The following is a 23,264-nucleotide window of genomic DNA, read 5'->3' on the forward strand; positions in this document are numbered from 1 at the left end:
ATAAATTAATTATTTTCTCTTTTGTGTTTTAAGCAGCTTCAGTACAATTTTCTCACTTAAAGTGGTATACTAGATAAAATCTATTTCTTTTTTTTTAACTGAAATTGGTGCTTTCCTGAAGTGTGCTAGTCATCACATATTATATATTGAATCTTTCTTGTCCCCCAAAACATACATTTTTGGGGTAATACATCCTTAGACATGGGTTTAAAGACTTGGCTATACCAGTATAAGAGCCTTATATTAGCAGCTGTCATCTCAGCTTCTTTCTCCCTCCTGTGGAATTGTGATAATAATAGATTTCTGGGAGGATCAGTATGTCTTTCATTCAGGCATAATGCTAACCAGAGGTGGCTAAACTTTTTTTTTTTGGCCAAGGACTACATTTTAAAAATATTTTTAATTGCTTTCACTTCCCAGGACCACATCAGAAGTGGCATTAATGCTGTAAAATCTATAGTAATATGAAAAGGAATATTTCTACTAAAATTATTCAAGTAATTCTTAAGGAGATTTTGTTTCCAGTAGTTCTGTAGATATTCTTTTGCATCTCTGTGTGTGTCCTTTCAATACCCTACCTACTGATCTTTTAACAGTAACAATGATTTATATTTTATGTAATGATACCAATCTGAGTTTATTTGCTTTCTTGGTAGAATAAGGAAATACTTCAAAAGAGGTGGCAAACCAGATATTCTTTAACCTTGGATACTGGGGAAAAGTTACTTGGCATGGTAGCCCCTGAAGCAAAAGCTGCCATGCAGCTGGAGATGAACAAGTTGCGAGATAATTGGGACAACACACAACTTCAGCTGGAGAAGATTACCAGGCAATTTCAGGGCACTATACAGGTATCTTGCATAAATCAGTTATCTTTATTCTATAATGAACCAATTGGGTGTAGAATTTATCTTTTTGTGTGAATTTGCCATTACTTACTGCAGTTCATATATTAATCCAATCCAGAAAATCTCAGGGCTTGTTTCTATCTCTTGCTACCTAATTCTTGGATGTACTGCTGCTAGAGACTGAATTTAGATTCCTTTGACTATATAGAAAATGCTTTAAAATTGAATTGCGTCCCATAGTTTCTTTTACATTTGCTGTTACAGTTATTATTTGGGAAGTATTTTTCTGAAGGACAGAGGTAAGGTGATAGATTTATTGGGGATTTAATTATTTTTTTCATTTAGATGTGAATTTTGTTCTATATAGTTTTTGTCTAGGATCTTGTGGTCCTGTTTTAATTTATAACTGCAGTACAGTAAATACTTAATTAGTGATTCTTTCAAAGATCATCTGTGATTGTAGAAAAATACTACTGGATTGGTAACCCTGAGCATTGCTATTGTGTCTAGCTAATGCTAATCTGGTTGCTTAAATGTTGTTTGTTTTTGAGGCAAAAAGAAGTTCTGCATCCAAATTGCTCTTGTTGTTTTGCTTATTCTTGAGATCATAGAATTGGAAGGTACCATTGAAGCCAATGAGTTTGCCACCTGCTGTGTGTAGATATCCAAATAAAAGCATTTGGATATCTCGCATCTACTTGCATACATCCAATGAAAGGCAGTTGCATACCTTTCTTGATCATTAGTTCTACTGTAAAATTCTCTTTCATTATTAAGATTTTTCTAACAGAAATCTCAAAGAGTAGCATATTTGCAAATCAATGCAAAATTATGAGAAGCTCAGAATGCATACATTAGCTATATGCAGATAATAAGAGACAAAGAATCTTTGTGGATACTATTTTTCTTCCTCTGTGTTATAAAGAGAATCCAAAATGTATTGGAGGTTATCTGATAGTAGCAATACTTCTACCTATTAAACAATATTTGTTACTCATCATGAACTCATTTTTCTTCTTTGAAATTACAGACCTGGAAGAACTGTGAAAGGCAAGTGAAGGATCTGAGCCATGCTTTACTAGAACTCAAAGGAAGCATAAGCAAACCTCTTCCTATAGAACATGATGCATTGCCAGCAACCATGGAACAAGTAAAGGTATGTCTACGAAAGCCAAGATCTGAAGCAGTTTGAGGAACATCAATTTTAATATTTTTCACTGACAAATTCAAGACATACCTGCACAACAATTCTTGATGTTCTAAAACAGCGGCCCCCAACCTTTTGGGCACCAGGGACTAGTTCTGTGGAGAAAGGTTTTCCCGCGGACTGGAGGGGTGTGTGGTTTTGTGCCTGCATTCCGCAGATGGGGCTTCGCTTGTTTGTGCGGACCGGTTGATGGCATGCCGCGGACCAGTGCATGTCCACGGACTGGGGATTGGGGACCCCTGTTTTAAAACAAGTTCAAAGCTGAGTTAGAATGCTGGATTAGTGCAAATGGAACAGTTCTGAAATTAATGGGGGCGTAACAGAGACCTTCTCTCCAAATTGAAGAGAAGATATAGTTCTTCAGTTCAAAAATAAGCTGATGTACTGAACAAAGAAGGTGAGGTTGTCTGGCTCTACTGAGATTTCTAGTCCCTGAAGCACTAATAATAGTGCTTACCTGCACTATTATTAATTGAAAAAATAATGAATGTGACATAGCACTTTTTAAAAAATTGACAAGAAACCTTTAACGTTGCTATTCAGTCAAATGGTGGATGTTGTTCATTTTGGTGTTAGTGAAATGAGAGTCGGTCAGCAAAAGTAATTGTGCAACTATCTAGGCAGCTAGATTTGTTTGGAAATCAATCCCCTTGAATTCAACTGACTGTATTTCAAATTATTTTACCCTGGCTTTCTTTGACTTACTTTTAGTTGGGAATAAGCACTATTAATCACAATGAATGTTATTCCAAATAAACAAATAAACTCCCTCAAGATTTTTAAATGCTAGAAGAGTAACTTTGTTACACTTCTTCTGGAAGAAAAAAAATGTCATGTTGCCTCTTAAGTAAAGCTTTATAACACTATACATTTGTAAGAGTTTGGGGAAATCAGGGGATTTTTTTTGTGTGCTCAGTATTTGAAAATGACCCATTTCCTCTTCTCTCCAGCTGCCTTCCTTAGTTTTAATCAGAAACCAACCCCCCCAAAAAAAGTCAAGATCCCAACACAAAAGGTCCTGCTCACATATATATATATGCAAATTGCTGTCCTCCTTTCCCTTCCCTCTTGTACAGACCAATCACAAGATTAACCAAAAGGTTTGTAGAAAAGAGAAGGCAGAGGCAGGCGTGCGTGCACACCCGCTCACCCACCCCCAGGAGCTAGCTCTGAACTGGCTGTTGTTTTCCCCTTGGTGTTTTCCATGCAGGTACTGGAGAAATCACTCACCAACTGGAGCCAAAATGCAAAAGAACTTGATGCCCAAAAGGTGGAACTGACTCAGTTTATCCTCACAGAAGATATGATGGTACTGACAGAACAAATTGACCGTTTGCACAGCCAGTGGGAAGAGCTCTGCCGCAGAGTAAGTAGTTTATTTGGACATGCTGATGTTTGAGATCAGGCATTGCAAGGCAACATGAAGAAGATTCCTCATTTTTTTTGTAAAGGAACAGAAGATAAACTTGAAGGATTTAAAGCCCTGTGGTTTTCTAAGCAATACTGTAAGCAAATGTAGCTTTTTGGTGGCTGTGAAGGAAAAAAAAAAACCCTGCTCCTTTCTCCATTTGTGGCCACAGTGTTCCCAAGTTTTGAAAGTTTTGAGCAACAGGGCGCTTTAGAGAAACTTCTGATTGAAAGAGATGGTGTTCTAGAAGTAGACTAGCAACACTGACTATCTTTGCTCAAAGTGATCTGAAATGACCCATAACAGAAGGGCAAAGTAGACCAGAGAGTAGATGGTTATTCCTTATATTTTTCACTGCATGGTTTTCTGCATTTTTCTAAAGATGCCTCTTTTTGAAATTCTTCAAACTTGACTTTGTTCTGCAAGTTGTAGATGGAGGTTTCAAATACAAGGAATGATTACGCATTTTGTTCCATTACTCAACTCTGCAGTTCTTAAATCTTACGCACCTCACAACTGTGTGTTACGTTTTTCAAAGATCAGGAATGCCATGCTAAACAGTAATTTTCAAAAATCATCCCCAAATTCTAAGCTAAGGCAATGAGATCCCATTGCTGGAGTTTCCTCCTCAGCACCGTCCACTCGCTGCTAATATTACTATTTTGTTGTTTTATTGCTTTTTAACATTTTAAAATCTTCCTTGAAAGAAACTGGTGTATTTAAATTGCAGTAGGCCTTACCTTGTATAAAAATGCTGGATTTAACTGCATGGCTACAATCATAATACATGTTTAGCTGGGATCAGTTAATCCTTTCTAGGTTCCTTTTTCATATCCAAGTCTAACATGAACAATTAACTAACTTTAATATGTTTAAATTTTAGCAGTTTTGAATCTAACCTTATTGGTTGATATTTATCCTGCTTTAACACTTTTTGTTTTAGATTTTAGACCAGAGGTCTCCAACCTTGGCAACTTTAAAACTGGTGGACTTCAACTCCCAGAATTCTGGGAGTTGAAGTCCACCAGTCTTAAAGTTGTCAAGGTTGAGGACCCCTGGTTCTAGATTAAATATATGTTGTCATTTTGCCCACTATACAGAAAATTGGTTCAAAAGTGAGAAATTATTGTTGGGCCAAGGCCAGAGGAGGTCTGCTTTTGCAATTGTTAAACTAAACATGCCATGATTTGGCTTCATATGTTGTCCGACACATGGTTTTGCTTAATGTGACTTTTCAAATCATGGGTCTGATTATAGTTAAGGAGGAAGGATTTTATAATCAGTAATCATGGGATGTTACAACTTAGTTTATCTTAATCATAATCCAGCATGACATTGAACTCTACATGTTGTATAAAGCCATCTGTCAGTAGCTAACCCTCTGATCTGTGGGATATGGGTAGCTTGGTGATCATACTTAGAACTAATTACAGCTTAGCCCAGTGCATGAATATTCAGTGAATTAATGGCAAAAGTTAGAAAAAAAAGTCTGATTCCCAAATTTATATTGTGATGGGTCTGTTATTCTGAAAACCAAGACACTATTAAATAAAAAAAACCCTGCATCAATTTCTCAAATTAAGTTAACCATACCATGTTTTAGGTGCAAAAAATTGATAATTAGAGTGGCCCATTTTCTTTCCTACCGATATCCCTAGCCCTAAAATGAAATCTCCAACAAAAGCATATTGTTTGAAAACAATAAATGGAAAAGCCCATCCCCTGCCTGTGTTAAAAGCGAGGCAGTGCAGCTGCCCAAGAGCCCCTCAAAATTAACCAGCCAGATGCTCCTGCTGAAAGAAAGAGGAAAACAAACAGCAGATGGACTGTCTGGAGCAAGGAGGCGGGGAATATCAAGGGCAGGGTTTTGGCATGCCAGCACAGTAGGGAACAGGACAGAGGAGCGTATACGTTGCTCCAAACCAAAGACAATTTAAAGTAGATATATATTTTTCATATGCTTATTAACTTCTTCTTCTTCTTGTGCCATATCCGTTATTGGACATTGGCAATCATGTTGGCGATCCCGTTTTTATCAGCAGCCGCACGAAAAAGTGCTGCTGAGTTTTGTCCAAACCAATCCCTTAGATTTTGAAGCCACGATGTTCTTCTTCTGCCTGGACCTCATTTGCCTTCAATCTTTCCCTAGAGGATTAAATGGAGTATGCCGTATTTTTCTGGGTGTCGCATCACATGTCCGAAATATTCTAATTTCCGTTTTTTAATTGTTTTGATTATTTCCCTTGGCTTTCCCAGGTGGCTTATCACCTCCTCATTTCTGATGCAAATACGAAATCTGTTTCTCCAGAAATATAGTCCTTCAATTTATCCAGAAAGCTTAAAAGAAGTTAACTTTATCTGCCAATGACAATCATCTTTGTTATTTCTATCGTGATTATGTATAGTATTATTAATATTGATTATATTTTATATTTCATTTTCTACCTAATACTTTAAATTGATTTACATTGCTGAGTTATTGGGCACTTTAGAAATATCAAGATACAGGCAATCCTTGACTTACAACAGTTTGTTTAGTGACCAGTTGAAGTTACAATGGCACTGAAAAAAGTGACTTATGACCATTTTTTCATACTTATGACTGTTTCAGCATCCCTGTGGTCACATGATCAAAATTCAGACACTTGGCAACGGTGTCCTGGGTGTCATATGATCCCCTTTTCCGCCCTTCTGACAAGCAAAGTCAATGGGGAAGCCAAATTCACTTAACAGCCATGCTACTAACTTAACAATTGCTGCAATTCATTTAACAACTGTGTCAAGAAAGATCGTAAAATGGGACAAAACTAACTCAGCAACTGTCTCACTTAGCAACAGAAATTTGGGGCTCAGTTGTGGTTGTAAGACGAGGACTACCTGTAGTTCAAATTGACAAGGCTTCATACAACTTTACTGCAGAATCCACAGCATTGTAGAAATGATCTTACATTCCTGAATGCTAAGAAGGTTCAAAGTAAAAGCAGATTGAAGCTCTTTTAATATACCTTGTCTTACACCAGTGACCACAATAAATATAGCTATGTATGTAACATAGCTTTTCTGTTATTTATTTGAAATTTAAGCCAGAGTAAGCAGCACACTACATGTTGCATGCTTTCATGGCCTTCTTCACACATAATATTAAGGCATACATTTTTGGTTTACCGTGATATGGACTGATAAGTGAGATGATCTGGTGTTTTCTGGATAAGCTTTAAATGTCTTTGTTATATCAAAGATGCTTCCATCACTATCTAAAAATGGGGGAAAATATTATTTGAAAGGGAAGGAATTGTTTGAGAGTGTTAATGGATTTTGCAGGGAAATCTGCAGGGGAAAAATAAATAAAATGCATTCTTTTTACCTGCTTATGTATTGCATCAGTAAACTGGCTCCTTCCAAAATTTAGTGAAGACACTTGTCATCTATATCTTCCTCCATAGGTTTCTCTGCACAAGCAAGATATCGAGGACCGACTCAATACCTGGATTGTGTTCAACGAAAAAAATAAGGAGCTGTGTACTTGGCTGGTGCAGATGGAAGAAAAAGTCCCTCAATCAGCAGATATCAGTATTGAAGACATGATAGAGAAGCTGCAGAAGGTGAGTAAACTTTGGTTAGATTTTTTTTCTCCTCATTTGAGCTTGTATTATCGATGTACACAGAAGTTTATTCTTGCTTAGGTATGCTTGCCATAATGGAGTTTCAGGAGAGATCAGTAAGTATTAACTTAAAACATCTTGACTTAATCTTCTGCTTTTCTCATAACTGCAAAATAAATAAATCCTTAGTCTTCTGTGGTGATTATTTTTTAATTATTTAAATTGACACTTAACCTTTAGCAAAAAAAANTCGATGTACACAGAAGTTTATTCTTGCTTAGGTATGCTTGCCATAATGGAGTTTCAGGAGAGATCAGTAAGTATTAACTTAAAACATCTTGACTTAATCTTCTGCTTTTCTCATAACTGCAAAATAAATAAATCCTTAGTCTTCTGTGGTGATTATTTTTTAATTATTTAAATTGACACTTAACCTTTAGCAAAAAAAAGCTCTCAGAAACTTACAAAATGTATAATATGAGAGTCCCAGTGTTTAAACATATTAAAGTGTACATTTGAAAAGTTGTGATACATAAGGAAAAAGGGAGAAGATGGGAGGAAGAAGATAAAATGTAAGCTTAAATATTTTTTTCTTAAACTTTGTGTTACAGTCATCTGGGAGAAACTGATGGGTCAGCTGTTTGTTTACAGTAGCTAGAAGGCCAAAGGCAATTTATCAACAGAGGACAGGGATAAAAAAGAGGGAGCTGATTACAGTATTTTTTAATATAATCAAATATTCTGGTTTTTTTTTACTGTAAAAATACTAGAAACCTACATTTAAACTTCTTTCTGTAGAAGTCTAACTTTTGTTTCTACCTTTTCCAGTTCATGCAAAATGTGTTGATTTAAAAATTTAAAATTCTCTTGTTTAGGATTACATGGAGGAAATCAATCTGTTTAATGAAAGTCAACTAGTTCATTTCAAGGAAATGGGCAATCAGCTGATCAAGTCTAGCAACCAAAGTAGAGGGGCTGAAATTGAAGAGAAACTCAACAAAATTAATGACCGCTGGCAGCATCTCTTTGATATTATTGGAGGAAGGTAAGTATGTGTTCATTAGTTGGTATATAAGCATAATAGAATTATAAAAGAAATAACAACTTGAGTAGAAGTTTTATCTGAAATAGTATAGAATTTCCTGCTTGAGCAGGGGGTTGGACTTTTGTCGTTGTTGTTAGTTGCGAAGTCGTGTCCGACCCATCGCGACCCCGTAGACAATGTTCTTCCAGGTCTTCCTGTCCTCTACCATCTTCTGGAGTCCATTTAAGCTCACTCCTACTGCTTCAGTGACTCCATCCAGCCACCTCATTCTCTGTCGTCCCCTTCTTCTATTGCCCTCAATCTTTCCCAGCATTAGGCTCTTCTCCAGTGAGTCCTTCCTTCTCATTAGGTGGCCAAAGTATTTGAGTTTCAACTTCTGGATCTGGCCTTCTAAAGAGCAGTCGGGGTTGATCTCTTCTAAGACTGACCGGTTTGAATGCCTTGCAGTCCAAGGGACTCACAGGAGTCTTCTTCAGCACTAGAAGACCTCAAACATCCCTTCCAACTCTATTATTCTGTTAGAATCTTCAAGGTTGATTTATGCATTACATTTTAGTCAATATGATTCTACAAAGTAATGTGTGATTGTAATTCATCTATGTTTTGTGAGTATGTGCTACCCCAACATCTTGTTTAGAAAGATATAATTGGTTTGTTAACTGCTACTTTATGTTAAACATATGCTAAGTGACAAACTGGTGAACATATTACATTTCCTTCAGATGTATGTCTGTTGACTGGCAGTCGCTGTCCAACATTTTAGCAGTTGTATTTCCCAAGAAGTTATTTGCCTCTGAAGCATGCAAGAATTAGTTTTCCATTTTTGCAACATGACTCAGATATTTGGATTATATTGTAATATTGGTACCATCCAATAATAATATAAGATTTGCAGACTTTTCAGAAATTTAGAAAAGGGACAAGGAATGAAGAAAAGAATACGAGACCTATGTTTTAGCCTCAGCCCTTCCCTGGAAAGATTAAGACAGATTTAGCTGAACTAAGACACTGTGCGTGCATTTTCCCTGTAAAATATCATTGATTTATGTGTTAGGAAAAAGCATGGTATCATAAAGATCTCTTCTTCACTATTAGAGAAGGAGATTGTAGAAATCAGTTATTTTTGGCACTTGGATAGGCAGGTAAGAATAACATTCAAATATGGCTTCATTAATTCTATATTGCAAAAGGAAACGTATTTATTGTAAAAGAGGGATGAAGTGAATCTGTGGTGGATTAAGGTGCGTTCTATTTTGCCATTGATTTATGCCATGAAACTATTCCATTTGCACGGATTTATACGTTCAAACAATTTGAGCATATTTGGATGATGCAATGAGCTACCATAATCTTTCCTTTTTCCTGAAGCATGTAATCCTACCCTTTGACTGCTTTCTAGAGCAGCGCAGCCAAGATGTGCTGTTTTTTTTAAGCTTACCACAATGTCTGCAGAATTCTTCCCAACACAAGTAAGAAGGGAGCTCCCCAAAACTTTAAATAAACCAGAGGGATACTCTCTGGTTATTTTCACCTATGTCTGTGAAAATTCTCAGCCATCCAGGTCATGGTTGTCCCAAATATGCTTTTTCAAAAGACCAACGGGACTTTGTTTTTCCTTGAAGACATTTCACTTCTCATCCAAGAAGCATCTTCAGTTCGGCTGAAGAAACATCTTTGAAGAAAAACAAAATCCAGTTTGCCTTTTGAAAAAGCACCTTTGGGATGTACAGCTGTGCTCTCCTTTGTGAGAGGAGTCAGTGATGGAGGGGAAGAATTAATCAATAATCCAAATTTCCACCATATCTCATCCAAATATGTCCTCTTTTTAAAATAGTATTGCCAAAATTTCACTAAACAGTGTTCGTAAGATCTATGTATTTTGTGCAAGTAATTTTTGGTTTTAAATCAATTATAACAAATTTGTATGCCATACATATTTGGGGAGCATTTTAATTGCAACAAAAACCATTCAGAAGCCACTGGTCAAAACAGATCATTGTAGTAAAGATGTGGCTTCACCTTAAAACAATCAACAGCTGGAGACATATGGGCAAATTAAGACAAGCTTTTCACTTGGTTCTTGGTGTGCTTCTTATCCTTTGCTTTGCCATAAGGTTCTAGTCCATGAGGCCTTGTCATGTTTCCACAGTGCCCAAGCACTCTTGGGTGCCATGCACAAAGGCTTGCTTTGTGCAGAGAAGCAGCTGGAAAAGAATGTGTATCTAACCAGGGGCAATTTGGGGAACTTAGTGTATCTTTGAACAATGCAATAACAACAAATTAATAACCCAGAGGCATCTGTTTTAATTTTGATACATGCAAATTTTGTGGAACTTCTTGAGCTATTTCATGTAGCAACATTGGAGGTACTTTGAGGCATGGGAAGAAGCCTTAAAGATTAAAAAGCACGAGGTGTTTCTCACTTGGAGGTGGCATTTCTTTCCAAAATATATTTCTGTGTTCTTTAGATCAGAGTGAAGCTTTCCCCTTCATGGGTGCTGAAATGAAACAATATATAATGATCCTAATATGTACATCAGAGAGATGTAAATTTAATTCTCTGTCTCTGATAGAAATTTAAAATGTCTTTACTGCTCTGCATTATTTTGTTAATTATTTTGTCTTTCATTCCTCTTTCTTTGATCCCGCACTTATGAGATTTAGAAGTCCTTAGAGCAGAGAAGTATTTTATTTGTTTGTAATACTGTATGAAGTATATTATATAGTGATATTGCTTTATAAAGATATAGTGATATAATGATCCAAATGCTGAGGGACAAGTATCCATTATTCCTGATATTACATTAAACCAAGGAGTATATCATTGAAGCATTTTTGCAATTCACACCATTTTATGCTATTTCTGTGGTAACATAAACATACAAATGATGTAAATTAAGTCAGCTTCATAATGAGGTCATTGAGTAAATGATGTAAATTGATGCAAATGATGTCATTACATAAATTAATTAAGTTATGGTGGAATTTGGTTTGTTCCATGCAGTCTGTTGTCTCAAGGTCTCTATATTCCTGGTCTTACTTTACAGAATGTTTTTGCTAACACAAGCAGTTGAAGTCTTGTATAAACTGCAGGTGTGCCATTCAATCTAAAAGACAAATTCAAGATTAAAATTCTCAAAACAAGATGCATGCTGCCAATGTATTTTTAGTCAGGAAATTGTAGTTGTGTAATTCTGTCATTGCATAAAACTTCATAGAATTTTATAGACATTATTAACAAGCTTCTTTGGCTGGTTTCCCATGTAACAAATCAAGGAGCTGATTTGTGATACTGTTGAGGGCAGAAGACAGATCTTTTCCATAAAGCAAACTTAACCGTCCTAAAAAGGGATGTGCAATCCACTGTGTTTCAAGGACACAGTATTTTGTGCAATTCAGGAATGTATGGTTTGTCCTCCAGATCATATCCATTCAGGCATTTAGGGGGTGGCCTGGCAGTTTTTCAGAACGTAATGCTCTGAACAGGAAGCATCTTATATTATGGTATTCCAAGTTCAAGACCTGTAGCCATTCTTTTCCTTATGAAAAACTCTTGTCCAAAACATCATAAAGTACTTTTAGTTTAAGGGATTAACTTTTGGAAAACTGGCTCACACAGCTCTGAGGAATGAAAGTTCAGTAGATGAGTGCATATGTCTGCTCCTAAACAAGTTTGCTTAAAGCATATTAACAAATAGGCAACAGTATGCTGATTAACATAAGGATGTCTCCTTTTTGGGTGGAATGTTTTGGACTATTAGAAATGATACCGTGCTGTGTCCTTGCTCTCTTAAATTAACTTGGCTTTTTCCCTTCATAAAGTGCTTAATCTCTTTTGTTGTTTATAGGGTATCAAAAATAATAAGACTTGGAAATGCCTCAAAATAAAATCGGATGCATTCTGAAATTTCTCTTTACGGAAGGATATAAATTAAATAAAGTTGTATTTTATGATATCCCTCTCATTATTCTCTTTTAAAATGTTAAATTTGAAATACAGATTTTTAACAGGCTCTCACAACATGCTTTCATTTTTTTTCCTTAACATTAAGGAAAAATAAAAACGATAGATATTAATTTAATATAAATTATTAATCTTGTTTTGCATCACTCCGTTTACCTTTTTAAGCAGAGAAGCAAAACGCAGGCCACAGATCCCATGCAGCCTATTGGCACACCTTCTGTAGCCACCATAATCCTTTAGATTAGGACAAAGTAAAAATAAGTTTTAAAAAAACCCTTAAAACTCTGCCTTGATATGCATTAGGGGAAAGGGACAAAGTGCTTATTTAGACCTGCAAAGCTCTCACCCATATTGGGCCCATATCTATTTTTGCAATGCAGTCCTTAATCTCTGTTCCAGAGCTTGATGTGACCTTTGAGGATTCACATTCATTCAGTGCAAGTAGTCCTCAATTTACAATTATAACAACAGTCATTTCTGTCATAAGTCAAGGCATCACATGACTAGATTTGAAATTATAACCATTTTAATGATGGTCATTAAGCAAACAACATATTCATTAAACAAATCCATTTTCCCCAATTGCCAGAAACTGGAAGTAAACATTGGCAAAAAAAAAAGTTGCAAATCATGGTCACGTGAATGCAGGATGCTGCAAATGGACATAAAAGGGAGCTGGTTGCCAAGTGCCCAAATATGATCATGTGAACGGGTTGTAAGAAGTTCCGGGTAGAGCCAATGTAACTTCAAATGATAGTTAAGCAACCAGGACTACCTGTAACTCTATTATCAGTACTGCAGTATCATCTATGTAGTAACATATATGATTGCTTTGCCAAAGTAGCATAATTCTCATCCATCAGGTGCTATTTGGAGAAAGGGAAATACTTACTTTCATATTTACAAAGTAACAAATAATTAGCTGTTTATCTGGTTCCCTGTGACAACTAAGCCACACCTATACATGTAGCTGTATTTTATCTACCCATAGGAACCTTCAGATCACCTCAGGGATACTAATGAAAGTACCTTTTAGATGGGGACATCCTGATTCCATTGTCACCTGCATCCCCTCATCCCATGCCTTGAGAATTCCATTGGCCCCTACGTTATACTATTTTCAATGCAGTACTGAGTAAAAAACCACTTTACTTTTAATTCCAATGTGCTCATCAATCTTCAAATCTCATTTAGATCTTTGTAATAATGTTTTTCTTCAATTGGGTTTATTTTGATTTTATGCAGTTGCTGGGTTTTTTTCCATATGAATCTCATCTTCTCTTTTACCACTTGTAATGTTTCTAAACACCTCCAGTAAAATAAACTGTAAAGATTACCCAAATCTTAATGTCAAGATCTAATATTCTCCACTCCCCATATTTGGTGTCTATGACAGGGAATGGAGAAATGTAGAGTATGATCATGTGAGAATGTAGTCTAGGACAGGGGTCTCCAACCTTGGCAACTTTAAGACTTGTGGACTTCAACTCCCAGAATTCCTCAGCCAGCCAAGCTGGCTGAGGAATTCTGGGAGTTGGAGTCCATAAGTCTTAAAGTTGCCACGGTTGGGGACCTCTGGTCTAGGACACCTAAATTATGCTACATAATAGAGTGGAAAGGGAAGGTGTTTAACAGATATCTGCCATTTGAGTAGCATTTTCCCACTGAGCATTATGGTTACTGTGGTCCTAAAAATCACATGCAGGCAAAAACATAGAATATTCTTTTTTCAAGAGATTAAATTATTGGTCCCCCCCCCCTTTTTTTTTTTTTTGCACTTTAGCTCTTTCAAGCCAGCCTTTGGTTGGAACCTGGTATTGTTGACAGATATCAAATCAGAAGAAAAGTAGCATTTATTTTTTTTAGCAGCATTATTCATCATGGACTTCTGGGTGTGTGCGTTCAGGCATGTATGCACCACACTCTCTCTAGTGATGGCTCAAATGAGGAAAAGGGGAAGGCCTGAGATTCTCCCCCCCCTTCACCCCCCAACTCTTCTCTTTCGTTCTATGTGGGAGAAGATGTTAAGGCAGTGATATTAAATAGGGCATCCAAGGAGGAGGGGTTTCCTCTTCCTCCAGTGCTCGGCTCAGTCAGATGCTGTCCCTGCAGCTTTGGACTGATAAGCTAAGGAATGCTTTTCCCTTATAAACAGTAAGTGCATTTCTGGTCGTCAAGGGTCTGGTGAGAATAAAATTGTACGATGATGTAGGAGCCTTGCCTGTGTGCTGCAGCAGTCTTGGGGGATGGGCCCAGTGCTTGCCAGAATGGATGGTGATTATGTGGTGCGTGTGTGGTCTCTGGAGGGAGGATTGGACAAAAGGTGTATGGGGGGGGGGATCGCAAGCCAGTAAATAACATTCAGCGGCTTCTCCCTCTTTGTTGAAACCAACCCTTTGCTTTCCTCATCATTGCTGAAAGAGATTAGTACCTGCCTGTTATGAGTAAATGAATTGACAGCATGACAGTTCTGCATCCCCCACTCCCACCCGGCCACCCCAAATGCTGGCTCTGTCCATGGAATCCCTGGCATGAGTAGAATCCATTCACACAAAGGCTTGTGGGTGCATGTTGCTCGTGATGTCTCTGTGGAAACGTGGTAAATCTTTCTCCTATTTGGAATATTTATTTATTTCATTTTTATCCTGTCATATGTACTAGTTTGGCCTTCATCAGATTGGCATCAGACGCTTTATAATGTTCCAGGTCCCTTGATCTTGTTTTGTATTATCTGCCATATTCCACATTGATATACTGTAACTTTGGACAGGTGACAATTCCAAATTTTGAAAGATACAACTGATATAGGGGAAGAAAAGAATATGACTCTGGGAATATCACTTTTAACAGATGTAGGGAAACTGGAAAAGTTGCAGAGAAGAATAAGATGATGATCAGGAAACTAATAGGTTCCTCCAACAGCTTACTTACTAATTTAGGGATATCAAGATATGTGATCAGGATCCGGGATCCTATTTCACCCTAGAATTTTGCTGCAAATTGAAGGTTTCTAATACAGGTAGTCCTCGACTTACGACCACAATTAAGCCCAACATTTCTTTTGTTCAGTGAGACATTTGTTAAGTGAGTTTTGCCCCATTTTACAACCTTTTTTGCCAGAGTTGTTAAGTGAATCACTGCAATTGATAAGTTAGTAACCTGGTTGTTAAATGAATCTTAATTTTGCTTGTCAGAAGGTTGCAAAAGAGATCATGTGACCTTGGGACACAGCAACAGTCATAAGTATGAACCAGTTGCCAAGCATTTGAATTTTGATCACACGATCATGCTGCAAAGGTCATAACTGTGAAAAACTGTCATAAGTCACTTTTTTCAGTGCCATTGTAACTTTGAGAGGTCACTAAATGAATTGTTGTAAGTCGAGGACTACCTGTACTTATATTGGAAGCAAAATGGCTGTCTCTGTCAGATGTAAGAAAGTATTTCTGGGATAAACACTTCTATACTAAGGTGACAGATGATTCAGAAATTAATATATTTATACAAAATACCTGTTGGAAAGAGTTGTACGGCTCTTTAGAACCATATAGTTCTTCTTTGCTCTAAAGGAGAGTCAGCAGTCAAGTAATAATTTGATTGTATGGTTGCTTCCCCCATCTTGATTGGGTTGAACTTCAGCTTTCTCCAAATATTGGTTGGGATGACTGGAGTAATTCTCCAAAATAGCTTCAAGGCAGCAGCTTGGGGTAAGTTACAGCATTAAATGCAAAGCTTGATGTCTATTGAAATTCAATTAAATGAAAAGTCACAACTATGCACAAATATACAGACACCCTTTCTTACATGCTTTATGTTTTTCTTGATTATGTATCCTTTCCTCCTTCCAGAGTGAAGAAGTTGAAAGATACCTTTGCTTTCATACAACAGCTGGACAGAAACATGAGTCATCTTCACACGTGGCTGGCACGCATTGAATCTGAGCTTTCTAAACCTATTGTTTATGACATCTGTGATGATCAAGAAATACAGAGGAGACTTGCAGAGCAGCAGGTAGGGTGGAAAAAAGTAGAACTGAAAGAGTTTGGCCAGTGTTTATCTCGATTAGTGTTCCTGGGATCATTCCCTTCTTTGTAAATCTGTGTTATATATTCCTATTTCCAAGAGTTTGGTAATGTTTTTATTATTTGAATTTCATGCATCGTCTTCAGTAATATATTATAGCACCAAGAATTGTCTACAGACTCAATATGCACCCCAATCTAGTCACACACAAAAAATACTGAATGGGGAATACTCTCTAGCAGTATATCTAACATAGAATACTGAAGTAGAACCTCTAAATTTTAGACACAATTTATTGAAGAACAAATGCAGAACAAACAACTAGGAATGCTGCTGTTTTTATGCCCTGCTTGTAAACTTTAGAGGTATATGTTGGTCTACTGTACCTAGCAAAATGTTGAGTTAGATCATTCTATTAGTTTCATATAGCAGATCTTGTAGTCCAGAAAACCAATCACTTTACTTGGAAGGCCTATAAAAAATTAAAAGTGTCCAAGATTTGTAGTTTTCATTGAGTGCTTTAGGTGTCTGAATCATGAATTGCTGTGGTCAGCTCCCACCTTGTCTCTATAAAATAGGAAAGAGAGAGAGAAAATCCATTGAGAAGTTGTCTTAGACATTAAATGAAAGAAAGCTCCGTAGAAATACTTATATTCATGCAATCTGCAGTCTTTTCAGTGGGTCTTGACCAGCAGAATGCCTGGATACGTTGTGTTGCATTGGTTCTGTCTGCCCTGTGGCCTTCTAATTTAATCGATAGGATAAGGGTTTTAAAGGAAAACTTTACAATGTAGGCTAGATGTTGTTTATTAGTATTTGATTGACTACAAGCAATTGCAAATCATTTATACATTGTTGCTAAGAAAGTTATATGGGCGCATACATGAATTTGCCATGTGTTAAGCTTGATTCAAAGGAGACTAGATTTTTGAGGATATACAGGTAAGGAGGACTGATAGTAGCAGGTAATACCAAGATTGTGAAACTTTTAAGGCATAAGAATAACATTTTCACACAAGAGTTCACTGTTTATAGACTTTTGAAAAATAATGTCTGTGCAGATAGATTATTTGTATATCAGTGCTTTTAATTACAAAAATGCAAAGGGGGAAGTGCAGTAGCAAGATGTCACTATGCACAGGATGATATAGTTTAATATTTTAATATACTTATTTAATTAAATGTTTTAATTTTCCTCCATAATAACCTCCATAATAATAAATAATGTAATGTTAAGGAGAAAACTTAGATTGCCACTATTGGGTTATATGTTCAGCTTCTTGTTTGAAGAGTATATGTACTTATTTGATCTCTTATCAGCAGTCTGTCATAACTAATCATATGGCTAATATATAACAATCGTTAGGAAAGTCTTTTGGAATATGGAATGATCTTCCAATGGCTTCTTCTATTGTATTGTATGAAACTAATACTATAACTGGAGATGACTTTATGCTCATGGATGTAGGACCTGCAACGGGATATTGAACAGCACACAGCAGGTGTGGAATCAGTCTTCAATATATGTGAGATCTTGCTGCATGATTCTGATGCTTGTGCCAATGAGACCGAATGTGATTCAATCCAGCAGACAACAAGGAGCTTAGAAAGGCGGTGGAGAAACATCTGTGCCATGTCTATAGAGAGGCGTATGAAGTGAGGCATTATTTCTCTTCTTCCTCAAAAAAAAAAAATCCACATTAGTTTTATAAACAATGTATGAAAAGTCCAAATAATCTATTCTTGAAAGAAAGAACAGATAAGTAATTTACTGTGTAGGAAACATTAGTTCATGCTACAGTTTATTCATTGGTCTCTGTTTCATTCTCCATATAAAAAGAAATTATGGGAAAATCTCTATCTGAGATATTGCTCTAGTTTCTAAATAACTCTAAACTAAAAACCTCAAATCTAAGGAAATAATATAATACATTTATTGTCTGATATGAGGGAATGTAAATGTTAATGGTTTATTCAGTTCCTTGCCCTTAGATGCAGTAACTAAAGCTAGAATAAATTATTTAAAATGTTTAAATGCTACAGTAGATATTATACAAAAATGACAAACTTAACATTTGATTATCTTACATACTTTACCTAGGCTACAAGGTAAGATTTTCCAGGCACAGAACATTTACTACAATTATATATTTGGTATATACATTTTTCTGCCATTGATGTGTTGGCATATGTCTCTGGAAAAATGCCAGAATGCAAACCAAGACCTGAATGCACTTTTTTAGTTGAGTTGAGTATAGCTCATTTGATTGGATTTGGATTGGATTATTGGATTTCATTTGGTTCAGTTTAGATTGAAACATAAATGAAATTTGGTGCAGGACATGTCTTGTAGAAAGGGATTCATATTTGGAAATAAACTGTTGCTGCTTGTTTCTGCAATAGGATTGAGGCAACTTGGCGACTATGGCAAAAGTTTTTGGAAGATTACTCTCGTTTTGAAGTTTGGTTGAAAACAGCAGAGAAAACTGCAGCCTATCCCAACTCTTCAGAGATTTTATATGTAACTGCCAAGGAAGAGTTGAAGAAATTTGAAGTAAGAACTCCTTTTGTAGTTTTTCCATCTTTGTGTATAGATGCCAATTAGGTAAATTTTCTAAATTTCAATATCAAACATATCTTATATTTTAATTTTTCACTTTTCTTGGGTAGCAGCTTTCCTACTCAGTATTTTGAATGCATTAATTTTAAATCACTTGGAAAAAATAATATAAAATACATTTTTTTTCCTCAGGCATTTCAGCGGCAAATTCATGAGCGACTAACCCAGCTAGAATTAATCAATAAGCAATATCGGCGGTTGGCTCGTGAGAATCGCACTGATTCAGCTAACAAGCTCAAGCAGATGGTTTATGAGGGTAATCACCGATGGGACAATCTTCAGAAACGTGTCACAGCAATTCTCAGGAGACTTAAGGTAGTTGCAAACAGGTTTGGAGATAAAGCAGGTATCAGAGGTCTACATCAGAGACCCCCAACCTTTTAGGCACCAGGGACCAGTTCTGTGGGGAGAGGTTTTTCCGTGGACCGGAGGGGGCATGATTCCGTGTGGTGCCTGCATCCCATGGATGGGCTTCACTTGTTTGCACGGCCCGGTTTCTGGCATGCCATGGCCCGGTACCAGTCCATGGACCGGGGGTAGGGGACCTCTGGTCTAAATAATGTGTTCTTAAGGAACAAGAGGGAGTGTCTGTTGAATTCTGTAGTGCAGTGTTGGCAACTTTAAGATACAACTCCCAGAATTCCACGACCAGCAGGCATCTTAAAGTTGCCAAGGTTGAGAAACACTGCTGTCGTTGAACCATCACCATGGCATTCTGAATTCCCAGGTGAAAGTATTTCAGTTCTATCCTTACTCAAAGTTGCACAGTTAGAGAATTGTAGTATCTGAGATCAAATTGGTGTAGTTTTGTGGTTAGTATAGCAATAGCACTTAGACTTATATAACACTCCATAGTACTTTACAGTATTCTCTGAGTGGTTTATAATGTCAGCATATTGCCCCCAACAATCTGGGCCTTCATTTTACTGACCTCGAAAGGATGGAAAGTTGAGTAAAGCTTGAGTCAGTCAGGGTTGAACTCTAGGCTATGGACAGAGTTAGCCTGCAATACTGTATTCTAACCACGATACCATGAGGGCTCTTATAGTCTCCCTACAGGCATTGTATATTAGAGAAAGATCAAAATGTCCCGGGTTCAAATCCATACTTTGCTGTGGAGTTCGCTGAGTGATTTTAGTCAGTTAACAGCCTCCTGATTGTAATGTGCTGTGCTTGACAGTTATAAACTGAAGGTGGGTAATCTGGTCCCTTCCAAATGTTTTGGATGACAACTTCTGAAGTCCTTTACCATTGGCCTTGCTGATTGGGTCTAATGGGAACTGAAGTGCAAACTATTTGGCATGTAGTATGTTATCTAACTTTGTGTTAAACAAATTATTGTTATTGTTAACTTATTTGGATGATGCTAATATTTCCAATGCTTATAGAGAAGTTAATACTTATGGACATTTTTTAGCTTTAATAAAAGACTTAGAAAGGTTCATAGGCAAATGAATAATGCTGGGATTTAACAACTATAAATCGATCACAAAAGTGACTCTGCCTCAATTTTCCAACCCTTCTAATGTGCACGAGACCTTGTTTAATATACTTTAAACTAGAGGGTTTTTGTTATACTATTCCTTTAGCATTTGTTTTATTTGGAGACATTAGAGATTCAGTCTACTACCTCTTGCATGCACAAACTTTGATTCAGTCCTGAATTTAAATCATGAGGAGAACTAAATATGATTAGAAGGTCAAACTAAGTAGCAGGAGATTCAGCTTCAAATCCTTTTTAGTCATTACATTCATTAGACCAGTCATACACAGATTCAAGCTTAACTGTCTTATAGGATTGTTGTGAGCCATGCAAAAGAATTTTGTATACTGCTCTAAACTCTTTGGCAGAGAAGAAAAACTAAATCTAATCATTATATTTATATAATTAACTAACAACATTTGAGTGACCTTAATCAGAAAGATTACCAGATATGCTTTGTGAAATTTACAGCTTGAGATACAAGCTAGAGTTAATGAATTCTCATTTTTGCTTCATTGGTTCCTGATATAGCACATCAACACACTTTAAGATGTTAATAAATAGCAGATTTTTAAGGACAGTGTGTTTTATAACAACTATTGCATTGAGTATCTGTATTATTTTATTGCCTTTAGCACTTTACCAATCAATGGGAAGAATTTATGGGAACAAAGGACAACATCATCCTGGTGTGGTTAACGGAAATGGATCTGCAGCTGACAAATGTGGAACATTTCTCAAAGAGTGATTTTGATGATAAAATGCGGCAGCTTAATGTAAATATTGACTTTTTTTTTAAAAAAAGGAAATTGTTCCATAACAGATTGGGGGAGATGGGTTTCAGACGTCCTACTGATTATCTGAGCCTGGTGCTTGTATTTGTATTTGGTGCTTAGTATATCTACTAAATTCACTTAAACTCTTTGATAGGAGCCCCATAAATTTAAAGAACACTATTTAATCTGTTCGCTGTCTAAATAAAACAAAGCTACATTTAGGATATCTGTAATAATAAGTTTGAGGTCTCTTTTATATCCAGAACTGATCAGTCCTTTCTCGCCATCACTCGTGGCCAGTCCGGTTTAATTCCTTCTTGGTTACTGCAACATATGAGATTAGGAAATCCATGCTTGATATTAGCAGGACCATTCTTGTATCACAGTAAAAAAAACAATTAACTTCACTTATATTGTCTCTATTGGGCTGATTTCCCTTGTCCAGCTCTTGTACTCACCATCAATAAAAATCTTAGGTATTTTATAGCTTTCACCTTTGGTTTTGGCATTCAAGAGGCTATACCATTGGCTTAAGAAATTAAATGACCCTAGGAGCCTCAGCTTTTTATTTGTATATTGTAGGTGATTCCCCCAATAATTCCACCAATTAAAGGACTTCTAAATGGCTGATAAGGAGCAATAATTTAATTTATTCAATTTAATTTGGCTGCTCACTCCAAAAGTTTCTGGATGCTTACAAAATCCATATAAAGAGTAAAACAATTAAAATCCACAAAAACAGGCAGCCTGGACTGAAACAACTAGAGCAGCGGTTCTCAATCTATGGGTCGCGACCCCATTTGGGGTCGATCGACCATTTCACGGGGGTCGCCAAGCAAGGCTGTCCGCCATTTTTTTTCCCTTTTTCGGCGGGTGCCTTACCTCCCTTGAGCTGGGCCAGCTGGTGGTCGGCCTGCTCTGTCTCTGCCGCTTGCCAGCTACACCTCAGGGGGCGGAACCACGTATGCGCGGCGCTCCCGGGCAGAGAAAGTCCTCGACTTACGACCGGTTGGGTAGTCCTCGACTTACGACCGGTTTAGTCCTCGACTTACGACCGGTTTAGACCTCGACTTACGACCGGTTTAGACCTCGACTTACGACCGGTTGGGGGTCGCGGCATTAAAAAGGTTGAGAACCACTGAACTAGAGCAAACAGTACAAAAAGACTATGATATGAGTTCAACCAATAAATTATATCCATATTAAACTCCGTCTAGGAACATAATACAAAAAACAAAGATTTGTGTGTATGTGTGTGCACATCCCTCCATCAATGGTAACTTCAATATAGATTTCATTGGAGAGGTTCAAGCTATATACATATTTCTTTGTGCACAAAAATCTGTTTAAATTAATTGGGAAGGATATTTGTCTAGGAATTTGTCAAGGGATTCTACCAGATTTAGAGAGTATTCTCCATTAGCATTTGGCCAAAGCTCACATATAATCAAACACAAACCAGAAATAGTTTATTGGAAGCAGCCCCAAATTCCAACTGCTCAGCGGTTCCCAGAAAGCAAGGCTTTCCTCTTGTGTATCTCTGTAAGTGAGGAAGTGTACATATTCCTTATGCTTTGGGCTTGACCGTGTCTCTTAGCCTTTGTTTTTTGGGGTTCAGAAGGCTAGTTTGCCAACCACATCTTCTTTCTCTCAGCAAGCACCTGAAAGATCTAGAAAGCAATTTGCATCCCAAATCAATTAAAAAACAAACTAGTGAATCAGTTAATAAATTAATATTTCTGTACTCAGGGTTAGAGAAAACTAATAACTTTAGAGAAGGCAAAACTTTTCTTGAAGAGTGGACATACAGCTTTATTTGCTTTATCTATCTTGAGTTCAGCAAACTTTTCCATGCTGAAATATTCTGTGCTTCTCCTTATATGTTCCTAACCTCTCTTTATGAGATTGATTAATCTGAATTGCACTAATTAATTAATCTGTGCAGTAATACTTAGGAATTATAATTATCTGTCTTTTAAACAGGGTTTCCAGAGAGAAATAATGCTAAATACCAGTAAGATTGATCATCTGATTGCTTCTGGGAAATATCTGATTCAAAAAAGTGAACCAGAGGATGCCATTATACTCGAAGAGGAACTAGAAGAATTTTGTAGTTACTGCCAGGAAGTGTTTGGCCGAGTAGCCCGATTCCACCAAAGACTGACATCCTGGCACCCAGTAAGAGCTAATGAAGTTGTATCTTTGCTGGAAGCCATGTTGTTTCTTTGCCAATAGATTCATTTTCAAAAGCCACGTAGATAAAGAATAAAAGGAATGGAAGATGTATT

The 23,264-nt window shown here is 36.9% G+C and overlaps 1 protein-coding gene across 1 annotated transcript in view; it reads left to right on the forward strand.

Annotated features, from left to right (window-relative positions):
* SYNE2 (spectrin repeat containing nuclear envelope protein 2) overlaps positions 1 to 23,264 on the forward strand; it is a 211,399-nt gene that overhangs the window by 172,909 nt on the left and 15,226 nt on the right. The window contains exons 93-103 of the mRNA XM_015813323.1: positions 657 to 851; positions 1,879 to 2,004; positions 3,266 to 3,421; positions 6,907 to 7,065; positions 7,941 to 8,110; positions 15,923 to 16,085; positions 17,566 to 17,753; positions 18,501 to 18,651; positions 18,850 to 19,032; positions 20,836 to 20,976; positions 22,960 to 23,154. Coding sequence (XP_015668809.1) covers positions 657 to 851; positions 1,879 to 2,004; positions 3,266 to 3,421; positions 6,907 to 7,065; positions 7,941 to 8,110; positions 15,923 to 16,085; positions 17,566 to 17,753; positions 18,501 to 18,651; positions 18,850 to 19,032; positions 20,836 to 20,976; positions 22,960 to 23,154 — 1,827 coding nt within the window. The remainder of the gene's footprint in view (positions 1 to 656; positions 852 to 1,878; positions 2,005 to 3,265; positions 3,422 to 6,906; positions 7,066 to 7,940; positions 8,111 to 15,922; positions 16,086 to 17,565; positions 17,754 to 18,500; positions 18,652 to 18,849; positions 19,033 to 20,835; positions 20,977 to 22,959; positions 23,155 to 23,264) is intronic.

Source organism: Protobothrops mucrosquamatus, unplaced genomic scaffold (genome assembly GCF_001527695.2).
Source record: "Protobothrops mucrosquamatus isolate PMUCROS unplaced genomic scaffold, P.Mucros_1.0 scaffold153, whole genome shotgun sequence".
Taxonomy (NCBI): Eukaryota; Metazoa; Chordata; class Lepidosauria; order Squamata; family Viperidae; genus Protobothrops; species Protobothrops mucrosquamatus.